This window comes from Enhydra lutris, unplaced genomic scaffold, assembly GCF_002288905.1.
Source record: "Enhydra lutris kenyoni isolate GAN:26980312 unplaced genomic scaffold, ASM228890v2 scaffoldscaffold24, whole genome shotgun sequence".
NCBI lineage: Eukaryota > Metazoa > Chordata > Mammalia > Carnivora > Mustelidae > Enhydra > Enhydra lutris.
The window spans coordinates 22,105,846-22,121,686 of NW_019154108.1; the positions used below are offsets into that span (position 1 = coordinate 22,105,846).

General features: G+C 32.2%; 1 protein-coding gene across 3 annotated transcripts in view; it reads left to right on the plus strand.

Moving 5' to 3' along the window:
- LOC111150833 (chromosome unknown C1orf27 homolog) overlaps positions 1 to 15,542 on the plus strand; it is a 43,665-nt gene extending 28,123 nt beyond the window's left edge. The window contains exons 12-15 of one of the 3 annotated variants that reach the window (XM_022508457.1): position 1,082; positions 3,959 to 4,144; positions 11,730 to 11,840; positions 13,411 to 13,702. In XM_022508457.1, the coding sequence (XP_022364165.1) occupies position 1,082; positions 3,959 to 4,144; positions 11,730 to 11,840; positions 13,411 to 13,478 (366 nt within the window). In that variant the 3' untranslated portion in view covers positions 13,479 to 13,702. Of the gene's footprint in view, positions 1 to 1,081; positions 1,083 to 3,958; positions 4,145 to 11,729; positions 11,841 to 13,410 lie in introns of all 3 variants that reach the window. The other 2 variants (XM_022508456.1, XM_022508455.1) reach the window with 2 other exon arrangements.
- Positions 15,543 to 15,841: the final 299 nt, after the last annotated feature.

Below are 15,841 nucleotides of genomic sequence, written 5' to 3' on the forward strand. Positions count from 1 at the left end.
CATTAGCTTGTTAAGGGAATATTTTTATGTTAATAGGAAAAACTCTGTGTAACTGTAGAATTGACTTCTTGTTACCTATATTGATAGATAGTATATTAGGTTTGGTGGACTAATCATAATCTTTTTTATATTCCTAGTGTGATAGATTAGTTTGATTGCCAGATTTAACATTTGTCCTTCCTGTACTCACAAATAACTCTGAAGCTCCATTTACTAATAATATATAGTTTTTCTGAGACATGAATTTGAGTCTTACATGCAGCAATTAGATTGAGAATTTTGTTTTGGGAAGTATGTAAAACCTGGTCAGTGCACCCATTCAGCTTATCATCCTCATGTCAGGGCGGCCTTGTTTTTACTACTTAACTTTGCGTATGTGGTAACTCTTTGTGGTGCTAAACATTACTTCGCTTACTGAGCAACAGTATGTGCTACAACTGAACTGTGAATTTTAGGATTTTCAGAGACGTGGAACTGTACTCACTGTTAGTGCCAAACCTCCCCTATTACACACATTAGTTCAATACTCTGTTCCATTTAACGGTGCTTAGTAAACTGGTATTATATGACTATCTTGGTATTATTTTATATTGAGTGATCCAGTATTTTTAAATTTTTGCTGATGTTCAAGCAATACAATTACTTCTCACAGCTCTGTGATATAAGTATCACAGTTGTGATACTTATACATTAAATATGATGTATTAGAAAATAAGGTTATCATCTAATCTTACCCGAAATTTTTTTTTAAATAAAAATTTTCACTGGTAGTTGAGTGGCCTTTGAGGCCTGTGTGAAGAGAATGGTCAGTGTAGTTTGTTGGAATGAGGCACCTGGGTGGCTCAGTGGGTTAAAGCCTCTGCCTTCGGCTCAGGTCATGATCCCAGGATCCTGGGATCGAGCTCCACATTGGCCTTTCTGCTCAGCAGGGAACCTGCTTCCCCTTGTCTCTCTGCCTGCCTCTCTGCCTGCCTCTCTGCCTACTTGTGATCTCTGTCTGTCAAATAAATAAAATCTTAAAAAAAAAAAAAAAATGACTAACATACTTGGTTGGGTTCTACGTCTACCCTGCAACTAGCAGGGTCACTTTAGACCAATGATTTAGTCTATCCAAGTATCCATTGCCTTACGTAGAAAACAGGGATTACAGTAGATACTCTGAGGTTGTGAAACTTAAAAAGGTGATGTTTGTAAAGCTCCTAGTACAAATTGGTAAGCTATATGTTTAGTAAGTGGTAGTTACTATTATATTGGAGATGATAAAGAATGAGACTTACTTGATAGTTGTCTTTAAAATTTCCTAACTTTAATTTTGGGAAAGTGTATCATTATATTTCAAAAAGCAAATATAAATACATATATTTTCAAACTTTAGTGATAGAATTATTTCAGCAACATGTTAGTTGATCTTAAGATATCAAGATAAAAGAATAAATTCTGAGTGTAATAATACAAACAAACATAAAATTTGAAGTTGAACATATATATACCAAATTGTTAGATTTTAGATTTGGTCTTTATTTTACTTGGGTCATCTTTCTTCTATACTGGTAAGATTTTACAGATTTGTAATATGGTAAAATGTAGAACGTATGCCATGAAATTAACCTGAACTAGAGTATTTTTGCATGCCTAAGGAAGTCTGCAAAGGGAATATTAACTTTACATTCCTAATCTTTAAAATAAACATAGTCTGAATTCTGGCTATCCAGTGACAATAAAAATGTAGGAAGTCCAGTCATCCCTTAGCTTATTATGGTCTTCTCCTTCTCAGATTCCCCTTAAGTATTCCAGAACTTCTCTCAGCCTGCATTTAATCTTGTCCAACTTACTCTCAGCAGATAACCTACTCGTTGTGAAAATTGAGGACTCTTACCTTCTTCCATTCCTATATTCGTATCCATCCATACCATTTGTCCTCTGAGAACATAATTGTATTCCTCTTTGCCTTTGGTCATGATTTTGCTCCCTGGATGGCATTTCTCTTTGTTTCATACAAATGTCTATTTATCCTTCAAGAATCAACTCCGATATCAACTATTCACAATTTTCTATAGTATGAGTTAGGATTCTGTTCTTAAGCAGTAAAAAACCAATTCTTACATTACCTTGAATTTTTTTCCTCTGTTTTGAACTTACTCAGATAGTGTTTAACTAGATGCTCTGCTGTGGAAATATTCCTAAATGTTTCTTAGAATGCTTTATGAGGAGTTTTTTTTTTTTTTGTTTTTTTGTTTTGTTTTGTTTTAACAAGATCCTCTTATTTTTAACCTCAGATCAACCAGAAAACTTGATTTTATTTAGCTACTAAATGGCTAATTTAACTTTTTAACTTGAAAATTATAAGTTCTATTTTTCAGTGAGTAAAATTATTGCAACACTGCTTTAACATTTGATTTTATATCAAGCATATTTATTTCTTTTTCAGGAAAACTAGAATAGAATAATGCACTTTGAAATAGTTTTAAAATTTTGCATGCCAATTACATATACATATTGTAGCCATCGTTGAAAGTTTTGATCTTAACCTTTTTTAAGAAACTGTAGGCCAAAGTAAAATAATACATTCCTAATTTCAATGGGTGGACAATATACATGCTACAGTAAAAATTGCAGTAATATAATATTATAGCTAGGAGGCAGTCTGGTCAAAGAGTAAAATTCTCCCAGTTCTCCTATGACAAGCAGAATCTGGCAGGAACGCACAATTTAAGTCATAGCATTTTCTGTGACACTTAAGGCATTCTTCGTCATCTTCTGTTTGTAATTGTGTAGAGCTACCACTAGTTTGACAAGGAAATGTAGATTGCTTTTAAAGTGAGCCCTAGTTTTCTACTTGATCTTTTCATTGGCAACTTAATCATATCCATTGCTGAAAGAGGTGATTCTTTACACAAAATCTCTTTGTTAATAGTTCAATAGGATGATGGTGTTGAACCAAACAATAATTACATGTTTATGTAGAGCAGTGACAATGTTAGAAGTTGGGGGAAATACTGTATTTTATTTTGTGAGTATTCAAAGAATGAAACATTTATTGTTTATTTAGCTTCAGATTATTTTTTCTAAGGATACTTTAAGGCTGTTAACAGAAAGGTATTACAACTTAGCAAGATAAAAAATATTAGCAATAAGAACAAGTTAAGAGGAAAATGAAAAAGAAAGCAGGATGGAGTTAGTAGTAAGAGTAGTGTAGAAAACATGTATCTTGATGTCTTACACATGCTTGCTATAGGGGGCTCGATCTGTAAGATGAAGTCAGCAGTAAGATTAGAGCAAAAGGAATGCTGTTAAATTGTCCTATACATTTGATATAGGTGGGCCACTAATTTGACTCCAAACTTGCATGAAGAAGAGAAGTATTTATAAAATGCAGTGTTTGTACCGTTAAACAAGAAAAACAACAATTTCTGAGACCAGGGACAAAATTCTTCCGGGTATTCCTTCATAGGACAGTGGATAATACTAGAATATATAACTTAAAAGAAAGAAAGAGGGGCGCCTGGGTGGCTCAGTGGGTTAAAGCCTCTGCCTTCGGCTCAGGTCATGATCTCAGGGTCCTGGATCAAGCCCCGCATCGGGCTCTCTGCTCAGCGGGGAGCCTGCTTCCTCTTCTCTCTCTGCCTGCCTCTCTGCCTGCTTGTGATCTCTGTCTGTCAAATAAATAAAATCTTTAAAAAAAAAAAAAAAGAAAAAAATAATGTATAAATAACAATATTCTCACATTGAAGGCAGTGGTTAAGTTTATATTTTATAGGAGTATAATTGAGTCCCTTACAGAGGCCAGGGGTATTGAGGTAAAGCAGAATTCAGCAAGAGCAATTCTGTGTCTGATCAATTAAGACATGAAAAGACCTTTTAGGTTTTATTTTTATTAATATTTATTTCATATACAAATATATCATGGATGCTAGTTACAGACCTATCTAAATATTGATAATGTTCCTTCTCCTTTCAGATTCTGAAAAAGAGTTTCATATCCTCCCTCACCGAGTTTTTGTCCCCATTCCGGGATCCACTGTAATGTTATGTGATTATAAATTTGGTGATGAGTCAGCCGAAGAAATGAGAGACCATTTTATAGAGATGTTAGATCATATGATTCAAATAGAAGATTTGGAAATTGCAGAGGAAATAAACACAGGTAATTATATAATGTTACTTAAGAACCTGATTAGACTTTTGCTAGATGACCTTTAAGACATCTAGTTTGTCTTTAGATTTCTTTAACATTAGTTCTGTTTGTTATTTTTGAGGCGTTTAAAAATGTGTCTGTTTAATTTCTACAGATAGAAACATACAGTCAGTGTTTTCCTGGAAAATTCTACCAAAATTTAAGTTGCTTAAGGTTTTTCTAAGCCTAGCAAGTAGATCTTCATAAAACAAGTTCAGCTTTAAATGAAATACATACCTTTTAGGTATTTCTTTTATTGTAAGAAAAGTTTTCTTAAAATTCACTATCTTAATCATTTGGTTAAGCATTTTTAAACAGTTTATTAGACATCTCTTTGATACTAGTGGGCTTTATTTTCTTACCCCTTCATATAATTGGGATACCAAGCTGAAATTGGCAGTTCCGAACATTAGATCAAGATTATTATTATAGAGCATAGATTTGCCATACTATCTATTTATGTAACAGTTTCTCCTCCTAGCCATCACTTTCACATTTGACCTTACATTCTATTTAGAAGGCTGCTTTTATTTTGTTTTGTGTTGCTTTCCTTTTGTTTTGTATCTAGTGAAAGTAGGTTATGAAAACATATCCATAAATAAGTGTGTAAGTTTATGACAGACTTCCTGAAACATTTATAAATATGTGTTAAAAATAATTATTTGCAAGTATCAGTAAATACTGAGTATGTAGCTGTTTATCAAATTTAAAATTTCTGCTATCATAGTAGAAAGTCTTTAGGTTTTTGAATATGGAAGTTTATAAAATTTGAATATAGCAATATTTAAGTCTTTTCTGATTTCTTAATTATTCTTCTGTGATTTAACTAATTCCTGCCTCCCACCATAAGAGTATTTGAGTCAGAATACTCGTTACAATAATAAGTAAGTATTTTGTTGGCGAATATCAAGTCTGTCAGTAAAATCTTAGGTTAGTTTGAGACTAGTGAGTTTATTTTTTTGTTTTTTTTTTTTCAACAACTCCAGGTTAGTGTTAATTATGCTGTGGAACAGTAAGCTTATTTTAAAGAAAAAAAATACTTTATTTAAAATTGCTCAGTATCTGATGTTAAAACAGCAGCTGTGTTAAAAAAAGATTATTATTATTTTTTTTTTTTTAAACATTTTATTTATTTGACAGACAGAAATCACAAGTAGGCAGAGAGGCAGGCAGAGAGAGATGGGGGAAGCAGGCTCCCTGCTGAGCAGAGAGCCTGATGCAGGGCTCGATCCCAGGACCCCGGGATCATGACTCGAGCCGAAGGCAGAGGCTTTAACCCACTGAGCCACCCAGGCGCCCCCAAAACTATTATTTTTTAAGAGATAGCTATAGTATATTCCCTAACTGATAGATACTTTGAAAGTAAACTGGTAAACATGTTTGCTTCTTTCTGAAAAATGATTTCCCAGATTAGTGGCCACACTGTCTCTGCCAACCAGATGTAGAGTCATCAGGATAGGGATTTTTGATTATTTTCTTCACTTTTGTCTCTAGTGCCTACCAGTAGTTCTTGACCCATTCTGTTGTTGATAATCTGAATGAATTTTACATGAGATCATTAGAGTTAATCTAGTTCATTTTCTTTAACATTGAAATCTGTATTCCTAGGAGATGGGGACTTAGACTGTATTCTTCCTTATTCTGAATACTAGTCTTCCTTCCAATAACTAACACCTTATTCAGTAATCTGGAGTTGAGTACTTTTTTATTGAGGCCATGCTTTTAATTTGAGGACAACTATCATGCTCTAAGTATGTTGAAGTCAAATATTTGTATAGTCCTTTAACTGGTCTGTTTATTATAGTTACCAGACCTCATTCTTTCTTACCACCTTGTTTGTCTTCTTATAGATTAGGAATTTTAAAACTGTGCTACCCATAACCTTTGGGATCATAACTTGCTTTCAGGAGGTCCACAAACCACTTAAAAGTAATGATATAATTTTTTCTGGATAAAGTTCTGTAACTATTAAAGGGTTGGTGACCTAAGAAAGATTAAAAACTATTTCTTTAAATATACTTTGGTTTGTCTCTCTTGAAGGGCATTACCCTGAATTCAATCTAATACTCTCATAATATTATTAGCTATTGTTTATATGGAATCTACTGTGTATAGGCACTGTTTTAAGAACCTTACAAATACTAAATCACTCAATTCTTATAATAGCCCTATGATATAGATACTATTCTTAGTCCCATTTTCCAGATGAGAGAATTGAGTCTCAGTAAGGTCAAATAATTTTTCCTGGGTTACATAGCTGGTAAATGGTGGAGTTAAAATTTAAACTTAAGCAATTTGGTTCTAGAGTCTGTGCTTTTTTCTAACAATTCCTTTCAATGGGACCTAACCAACACGGACTATAGAACTACTACCTTCCATGGTCTACATATTTATTTTAGCATGGCCATCTTCATTGCATCATTCAAAAATTTTTTTGACTTAAATGAATGATGTTACATTATCCTGGTTTAATTTCATCTTGCTTCTGTCAGTATAATTTCTCACTTCTTGGCAAGAATCTTGGATTTGTTATCATAATAGATGATTTTCATATTCTTTTTGAATTACTTGTCACTTTTAGTGTGTATTACATTCATGAAAGATTAAAGGGTAGTACTGTATACAAAACTTGACCCATTCACAACTTACTTTACTTTTTAAAATTTTTTGACTAATTATTTTTATAGCTTACTTTAAAAATTAGATAAAAAAGTATAGAGAGATTTCATTTAGAATTTATATATTTTTTTAAGATTTTATTTACTTATTTGAGAGATAATGACAGAGATGGCAAGAGAGTGTGGGAGTGGGGAGGAGAGGGAGAAGCAGGCTCCCCACTGAGCAAGGAGCCCAATGTGCAGGGCTCCATCTTAGGACCCTGTGACCATGCCCTGAGCTAAAGGCAGATGCTTAAGTGCCTGAGCCACCCAAGCACCCCTGTCAGATTTTTGATAGTGTGTACCTAGAATGTTTATCTCTCTATCTGAGCTCCATACCTCAAACATGATAGGTATTCTTAAATATTTGTTAATAATTGACTGACACGTACTAAATAGATCATTTTTTGGAAATATAGTACATCTTTGCGTCACTTATTTTATGCTTGAAAAATTGTAAAGTTTACATCTAGCCAGACAAGGTTTTTAAGGTTTGTAACTGAACATGAACATTTAAAAAGGGTGTGATAGTCACAGCTCTATGGTGAGATATTTCAGAACATTATAAGGAGCATAGAAGATTTAAAACATATTACAGTATGCAGCACTAGACTTATTAATTTTAATTTATAGGATTTAGTATGTCTGTTACATATTTATTAAGCATTTGCTCTGTTCAAGGCAATGTAATAGGTAAAAATCAAAGACCAGATACCCTTCCTTAAAAGGATATTTCCTTTCCTGATTTGGAAGATAAAATATATATGCACTGTTAATTATGCAGAGCATGTTGTAAGGTCATAAAAGTAAGAACTTAACATTAATGATTAAAATCTTAAAGTTTCCAGTGATTTTGTTAATTATTTAATGAGAAGAAAATATTTTGACTGTAGGTTAGCAATAACAATCTACAGTAACCAGATTTTAACATTACTGTTTTCAGTTTTAGCAAACTGTTTCCATTTTCTCATTATTTATTATTACTGCATTATGTTTCACTTTAATTGAAAAACAGATGTCTGTTGTATAAATTGATGCTCTGTATTCAGTGGATAATCCCAGATATATTAAAAGCTCCAGAGTTTTGAATGGTTCTTGGAATTCTTTGAAATATCCTTGCAAATAATTAAAAGACTTATTTATAACTCAGGGTAATATACTTCTTGGTTATTATTATCAAATTTTAATGCTATTCTTTAATAAATTGTTTTTATCATTTATATATATACTAAATATATCTTAATCCTATTTCACACCTTTCCTTCAGTAAGCTTTATCATTAACACCGTACCATGTTAAGTATTAGTATGAGCTAGTAAATGAGGTATTTAAAACCCACTTTTTAATCCTAGATGATATATAAATGTTCATTAGTCTTTTTTGTGGATTTTGATTTTTCTAAGGTTTTAATATTGGGACCTATTTATATATTTCACACAGTATTTTAAAATTATTTTCTTTCTTTTTTTTATGCTGGTAATCTAGTATAGACTTAGATAACTGAATAGGAAGAGTTCAATATTACAAACACAAAGGAAACAACACAGCAATTTGTGGAAAGTTTAGGTGTATATACTTGAATGTATGCTGTATCAAACTTATGATCTCTAGATTATGTATTTTTCTAGTATTATATGATGTATTAAAGATACTACTTCATTATGTTAAGTATGCTTCTTTAAGGACTCTTCCCTGTTTTTGAAACTTATATAAATCCCATCTGAGTGATTGATTGATTACTATTTTTGATTGCCTATTATGTATTAAGCATTAGGATTCTAAAGATGAAATATACAGTCCTGACTCTCAAGAAGTTCACAGTATAGAGAGAAGTACAGAGAAATGGGTTACTCTAAATTAGGTGATTAGTTCTGTAGGAGAGGGATGAACAGAATTTTCAGAATGTTTAGCACAGGGATTATTCTTATATGGGATTAGAGAAAGTTTCTGAGAGCAGGTGACATGTGAGTTCATTTTGAAGGATGAATATAGTAAAAGTAACTCTAGGCTTTTCAGGAATTGAACACTGGCATCAGTTGTATGGTGACCAAGCATATGACTTGTGTAGAATTGTATTAGTTTTCCTTTTTCAAGTATTTGTTGGATTAGAAGGAATGATTTGGTAATTAGCATATTTTTTACGGTAAAAACACATTTTAAGAGAAAATCAAGTGATTTTTCATAACATCCTATTGGTTTAGAATTATATTCACTTAGTCATTCACTTCTTTACTCATTCATTAATTACTCAAAAATATATTATTTTGTTAGTAATAAAATAATGGATTGTTAATTAATATTTATTTATTTACTCAAAAATATTAGATGCATGATTTTATGAAGATAGTATTTTAACTGAGTCCAGGTATGCTACCTATATCTGTGTAACTTTAAGTCCCCTCTGAACCCCAACTTCTCTTGAGGTTAAGAGAATTTAGTACAAATATTAGGGAAAATACTTTCTAAACAAAAAGAGATACATAACTGTAAGGTGATATTAACTAGTATTATCAAACTTCTAAATAATGAACTTTTTGAATTATAATAAAAAATATTAACATTAAAGTGTAAAAATAATATTTTATAGTATATAGATTTTCCTACATATTTGAAATTAGGGTTTTCTTATATAATACCCTGTAAAAGGTAGAGTTCAGATGTTCAAGTTCAAAAATTAAAATCAATTCGTATCTATACATTTAGGGTTATTAACTTGTTATAAGAATCTGGCTTATTTTCTAAGTATTTGATGCTCTTATCTGCTGATTGTTGTTTAATTATTTCTGTTCTGTAATATACTTGCCAAGTAGTTGCTATGTTTGAAATACATATTTTGCCAGGTAAGTACCTTAAAATAACATACTTTTAAATGACTTAAGGGATGAAGAACAATTTGTTTGTCAAAATGACTCACTTAAGGTGAGAGGTAACTATGGTTTTAAAATTTCTTAGATACATTAGTCATCTCCTACTAGATATTAAGTTAATAATTCAGATGCACTTTATCTATAGTATCAGCTAAAAATTTGAAGACACAACTTTAAAATCTGGTGAAACTCATCTTTGTCAATTCTGTCTTGATAATGGAACTAATTTATTTTTGTTGTTTGGTTAAACATTGGTAATTTAATTATAAAGGAAAGGGCAGTAATAATGAACATGTATTTTTATGACTAAATCACTTAGTATAGTGAAATCTCACTACTTCAGTATTCAGGGATGGGAAAGAAGACAACTAAGGAGTTCAAGTCCTCACATTGTATTTTAAGCATCTAAATAGTCTTGCCTAACTATCAATTATCATAAAATTGAACCCATTTACAATTTAGCATTCATTCATTATTGCTTTTGTTTTCTTTTTTGTTGACAGTTGCTCAAAAAGGTTACTTTCTTACATGAGTAATTTGGGGCTTGTCTGAAGTGAAAATTACCTGGTTTTAAGGAATGCTTAACATCTAATTTCCTATTGAACCATATGTTATTTGCATTTAAATTTCAGACACTAGTAAAATGACATCCGTCTGAGATTTGAATTAAAATCCCAGGAGCTCCCACCAAAAACAGACATAAATAAATTGTTATGACAACGTCTTAGTCATCCTTGAAAAAATGCTCTGCTTCAGTAAAATTATCTGATTTGTATCAAATCAATATGGTTTTGTATGACAGATTAAAAATGAAAATAGAGCAATGAAATGTCTTTTTTATAGAAGTAAATTACTTGTGCAGAACATTTGACATACTAGAGCATGACTTTCATATATAATAATTCAATATTAAATGTATAAGTAATATATCATGACAAAACCATTTTTGTGCTCTTTAAATACAAGTACTCAAAAGAGATCCTGTAACAAATAGGTGTAATTCATGCTTCATCCGTTATTTTTATCTGCATTTGTTGTCTGATATAAAAATTTTAGTGTCCCCCAAAAAAGTTTTTTGGTACTGATATTTACTAATAGAAAAACCAAAATTATGAGTGTGTTAACATGAATAAAACTGTATTTTTCATTCAACTTTTTGATCTATAGATAAAGTTAGGGGAAATATGAAGCTGGTAGGTTAATGTAATCTAGAACTAAGGTGTTATAGTCCTTAAGAAAACTAGAAACTGTGGAAATATAGAAGACTGGTTCTAGAGACAGTTCATAATAAGAATATTTGGCCTTTACAACCAATATGATATGGGAGAAAAAAAAGAGCAGAGGGTTTTATTTGTTTTTAAAGTACTTTCATCATATGCTTGAAGAGGGGAAAAAGGAATGGTCATACCCCGGATTCTAATGAGGTAGTTACTAAAGATGATTTCTGAAAATGACAGTAAACTTTTATTCATGGGAAATTGATAAAAATCAGGCATTTTTTTTCTTTTTCTTTCATCCATTTTGGTACCACAGATACGTGTTTTAATAAGTTTATGTATCATACTTGCAAGTTATATTGAAATACAGATGGAAAATAAAACCTGGAAAGTTAAGTTCATATTTGAGGGTCATGGGCGGCAGACTGAGAATTCAAATACAAGTTCTCTTTCTGTTCCGATTAAGAATGAAAGTTACCTGCTCATATCTGGTTTGATTTTTGGTATCAGTTTATTTTTACTACCATATGGTAAACAAATTACTTGCTTACTGTGTTTGCTATTATTGATAACTGTCTTTAATTACAGTATTTAAAAAATTGTTCCATGAAATTTAATTCATCTACATTTATTCCATTTATTCACCTACATATATTCCATGAAGTTTAATTCACCTACATTTAATAATGAGCAAATTAATTGTGTTGTAAAAAAGTCAAATTGAAGGAAAATGGAGCTCATTGTATATGTTCCTTATGATGTTCTTTTTTAAAACTCATTTTATTTAGGATTGATTGTTGTTATCCTCTTGTAGCTTGTATGAGTTACTCTGTGAATACCGAAGCTTCATTGGACAACACAGATGATGAACAACCAAAACAACCAATTAAAGCTACAATAACATTGAAAATTCAGCAAAACATAGGTATTTAATATCTCTTATAAAATTGAAAAGACGGTACTTTGGATTTGAGTTTTCTCATTGTTTTAAAATTATTTCCATTACATTTTGCTTTCTTAGATGTGCTAGATTAAGCCCATATTTATTGAGTATTATGGAAAGTGCTAGATCCTAGAGATAGAAGAGATGGAAAGATTCATAAATAATGCATTATTGCAGTTGCCCTCAAACATGACACTTCCTATTATTTTTGTTGGTGTGTTTGTTTTTAGAGGGGGTGAAAGGAACAGAGAGAGAGAGAGAGAGAGAATCTTAAGCAGTCTCCACGCCCAGTGCAGAGGGCTTGTTCTCACAAACCTGAGATCATGACCTCAGCCAAAATCAAGATTTGGATGCTTAACAACTTAGCCACCCAGGCACCCCAGTTTTTGTGTTTTTGCAAGAAAAACTGAGTTTCAAGAATCAGTTATTACAATTGGACCGATGCCTTCCAGATTGGTGTTCCTTGAAGAACTGCTATTGTAGAAGATTTTGATACATGTTCTATGAAAAAAGTCAAATTCAAGTCTGGAAATTCGTAATGAGCTTTGAATTTTAAAGGCTCCAAGAAGCATGGCAATCACGTTAATGTTGTTCAGACTTACTGGTTAAAGAAAATGTAGACTGTTAAGTGTAATGCTGGTTTGAGAAATGCTTTATAAGCATTAAGACTTTTGACTGAGAGAAGTCAGAAGATCTTTCTTGGCACTTACTTATTAGATAATTACCTAAATTCTTGGTACTGAAGTACATATGTATGTGTATGTCTGTGTCTGGACTGCTCTGTCAGTTTTGTTTTGATTAACTTAAAATTATCAGGAAAAAAATAAGTAAAACTAGAAGTTACCAACACAAACTTAATAATTCTTAGATTTTATAATGGTGGAATCTGAGTTTTTTAGTTTGAATAGTTACACAAACAACTTTGCCTTGTCATGTTTGAGACCCACCACCCATTGGGACTGTCTTTTGGTTTAAGCTAGCTGGAATGTCAGTGTGGATATTTATAGAAACCTTTTAAAGTGTGTGAGGGGCGCCTGGGTGGTTCAGTGGGTTAAAGCCTCTGCCTTTGGCTCTGGGTCATGATCTCAGGGTCCTGGGATCCAGCCCCACATTGGGCTCTCTGCTCAGCAGGGAGCCTGCTTCCCTTCCTCTCTCTCTGCCTGCCTCTCTGCCTACTTGTGATCTCTGTCAAATAAATAAATAAAATCTTAAAAAAAAAAAAAAAAGTATGTGTGAATTTTCCTCTCAGATGTGTGTGAGTGCACATGTGTGTAAGAGAGATTCTTTTTTTTTTTCTTGAAGGTTTTGGTAAGTGGCAAAGTACATGATTACTGGTCCAGCCTTTGCCATCTATTCAACTTATTGCTGTATTTTCCTCATAAGACTTAGCTGGCTTTTAATACATATATATGTGTGTGTAAGCATATGTGTTTATGCAGGTGTATCTTGTTGTTTAGGCTCATTGGTTGCCTACATTTCAGAGCCTAGGATCAGTTAAGCCTTTCTTTTGCTCATCCCATTTCCATTTGTTTTGTGTTTGTTTTACTTGTAGGTGTGATTGCAGCAGTTGCAGTTGCAGTCCTTGCTGCGGGTATCTCCTTTCATTACTTCAGTGATTAGGGTGAGACACAGCTTCCTGATCTACCAGAGAACACTGAGCAACCATTACGAATAATAAAGATTGCAAACAGTTCATCTGCATTTAAGAGCAGAGCAGCTACCTCTGCTGCCATAATGCCTATTAGGTTTCTGACTAAAATGAAATCACCAGCTGCCTTGTTTAGCCCTGCTTATATTATAGATGGCTCAGGCTTCCAAAAATAAAGTCATGCATATAGATGGAAGTTGCATGTAACAAATCCTTATTATCTATTTTTAAAAATGTTCAAAATGATGGTTTATTTTCATAGATTTTAGTCCTGTTGATCTGGATCACATACTGATCAGGATATTAAAAATGTGAATAGTCAGGGTTGACTGAATATCTTAGTCATAGAATAAATGAAATTTCTACAAAGTGGGGCAACAACCTGTTGGGTAAGTTCATACTCTAAGACTTTTCTAATGTATACTCAGTTCCAAAAGACTGATCAAGTTCTAGTCAAAGGGTAGGAAACCTTTCCAGAAAGGTTTGAATTATTAAGGATTACCATAAATCATGTGTTTTCTCAGATTAGAATATCTTACCTGTTTTAATATATTTAACGAGACTTTACTTCTAACAGTGCATTATACTAGGTACTGCAGAACAACAAAATCCTAAATAAAATCTATTTTTGAATGCATTAATTAGGTCAAAGAAAGTAGGGAAAGTTTCTGAGAATCATACCTCTATTTTTATTCACCCACAAAGATGAACGAACACATTTTGAGTTGGGAATTCTGAATACTGTTTTAAGCATGCAAGTGGACAGTGGTTGGTCAGATGGCAAATACGAATTGCAGTACATTCATATGCTGGTTGCCTTGGACTAGAAACAAGGAAATGAATCTGAATCTGAGATGCTCTCCTAGCCAAGACAGTTGAAGTGGCTACTTAGTTTATAGTATCCTATAACTCCTGGCAGAAGCAAGATATAGGCTCAAGATTTCCATGGCTTAAGATAAAGCAATATTATGACTAGACTAGAGATAACCAGGTACAAAGTGAAACTAGCATGAGAAAGAACCTATAGAAATAATAAATTTTGAATTCAGTTCTCTAAAGTCTCATCACTGACATCGATGAAAGATGGAATGAGAGGCAAATCTAAAAAACAACTGCTAAAAAAGAAAAATAAGTTACTTGAAATTTAAAAAGAAAAAAGAACCCTCAGACATGTTGAATATTATATTAGACTTAACTGAAGAGACAATAAATAAACTGGAAGTGAGATCTAAAGGAATTACCCCATGCACAGCAGAGAGAAACAAAGAGCTAGAAAATACAGATATTTAAGAGAAATTTAGAGATATGGAGAGAAGAATTACAAAGACTAGAAGTATTTGGAGGGAAGAATAGAGGATGGAGCAGTGGCAATATTTGAAGATAACTATTTTCCATATTTGTTGGAAAACATGAAGTCATAATTTCAGGAAGCACCGTATATTTCAAGCATACATGGATCAAATCCATGCCTAAACCCAAAGTAATGTGACTACAAGATACCAGACACAAGATTTTAAAAGCATTCAAAGGAAGAAAAAGATAATGAAGGCCAGACAGTCACGTACTTAGTAGGCTTCTCAATAACAGTAATGTACTCAAAAGATGGTGGAATAATGCCTTCGAAATTCTGAGGAAAAGCTAATTATCAACTTGGAATTTGTGCCAAGCAAAACTGAAATGTTCAGATGAAAAACAGATTTTTGCCATCAACGGAACTTCAATAAAGGAAGTGCAAAAAGGATGATCTTCGAAAAGGAAAAATGTTTCCACAAGGATGATCTGAAATTGAACTGGTGAACAAATGCAATGATAAACATGTAAATTAAAAGTGTTATTAATATAAAACAGTCATAATTTAAAAAATGTTTATAAGAAGTAAAATTGTATATAACTGTTAAATAAACATTTTATGCAACATGAATGTGGACTTCTAAAATAGGATGTAATTGAGAAACTAGATAGTAGTTTTTAAGATGGGAGGAGGATGACTAGAATTAAAGTGTTTTGAGGTGCTTTCATTATTCAGAAAGTGGTTAAGATACTATTTAACCTTAAAATGTGTTATTAAAATCTCAAGAGTAACTGCTAAAATAATAAATATAGAATGAATCGTTGCAAAGGGAAGTTTAAAATAGTGGGATAGGACGACGGTAACTTGGAACAAAAGAAATTAGGATGGGGGAGGAACAAAATTAGTAAGAAAATAGTAACAGGTCAAGTAATGCTAATTAAAATAAAGATGAATAAACTAAACCCGGTTCAATGAAAGATTGATTAGGTTTTTAAAATCAGCTATGTATAGGCTGGATTTTTTAAAAGATGAAAACACACAGGC